The sequence below is a fragment of the Phytophthora infestans genome, genomic scaffold (genome assembly GCF_000142945.1).
Source record: "Phytophthora infestans T30-4 supercont1.2 genomic scaffold, whole genome shotgun sequence".
Taxonomy (NCBI): Eukaryota; Oomycota; class Peronosporomycetes; order Peronosporales; family Peronosporaceae; genus Phytophthora; species Phytophthora infestans.
In genome coordinates, this window is record NW_003303757.1 from 1,988,888 (window position 1) to 1,990,001 (window position 1,114).

Consider the following 1,114-nt stretch of genomic DNA (forward strand, 5'->3'; position numbering starts at 1 on the left):
CCTGGAGCAGCTCTTCGTGCCGCAGTTCTGCCGTGACCTGCTAAAGGGTGTCGACTCCACTATTTCGCACCAAAACATCGATATGTACCCGAACGGCACAGCCTGCGTGGAGAGTGTGGTCAAGAGTGAGCTCACGATTCACGGTCTGTGGCCCAATTACAACGATGGCTACGTGAGCTGCTGCAATCCGAGCTCAGCGGTGGCCAACGACCCTTATAACGCCGCTGACTTCGCTGCCGCCCAAAGCAGCCTACTCACCACCATGGGTGAGAAGTGGGTGGACGCTACGCAAGCCACTACGTACGAATCGCTATGCGAGATCTACAACCACGAGTTCCAGAAGCACGGTCTCTGCTATGCCGCTGACGACGCTGATTACATCTCGGCTGCTGTCACGTACTTCACTGCTACGCTGAGCACGGCGGACCGCATCAGTTCAGCCACCGAGCAGATCAACAAGTGGGCAGCTCAGTCGACGCCTCAGACGACTCTGGCCGAGATTGAGGCTCTCTACGGCCACAGTGTCATGGTGTTGTGCTCGGCTGTGGATGGCAACAACCAACTGTCGGCTATCCGTACGTGCTACGAGAAGCCGACAAACATCACGAGCGAGGGAGCGACCACGCAGATTGACTGCGCAGCTGCGACGGCCACCTCCTCGTTCTCCGTATGCTCCGGTGACTCGCCGATCACTCTGACTGCATACACAGCCCCCACCTCGGCTTAGATGCAATAAGCTCCGACGATAGAGCGACGGTGCAGTCTGCTAGTATAAAGTTCAATGCACCAGTTACTTAAAAATGTACCATCCCAGGGCAAAAGATTGTTCGTGATGGCAGACTCGAGAAAGAATCTTTCATCGTCGTGTCCCCGGGCCTAACTGTCGGATCGTTTAGTGCAGCAAACCACCTCTACTCACAATTGAAATTGCAGCGAATCGAGCAAAGTTGCCTTCGTCCAGGTTTCGACAATGGCGTCTCAACTGCTTTTGGTGCGTCTCCATCGTCCTTTGATGTACTGTAGTACTACGTAGTGTTTGTCAGAGTTGACTGACCAGATATTGGGCTGAAGAGAGGGCGTAGTTTCTCGACGTTGAGAGTGAGCTCGATGAAGT

General features: G+C 54.4%; 1 protein-coding gene across 1 annotated transcript; it reads left to right on the plus strand.

Moving 5' to 3' along the window:
- Positions 1–82: 82 nt before the first annotated feature.
- Positions 83–808, plus strand: PITG_01495 (ribonuclease, putative; the record flags this gene model as incomplete). The annotated part of the gene is made up of 1 exon (XM_002908110.1): positions 83–808. One exon carries the CDS (start codon positions 83–85, stop codon positions 725–727), a length of 645 nt encoding a protein of 214 aa, XP_002908156.1.
- Between the last annotated feature and the right edge of the window lie 306 nt (positions 809–1,114).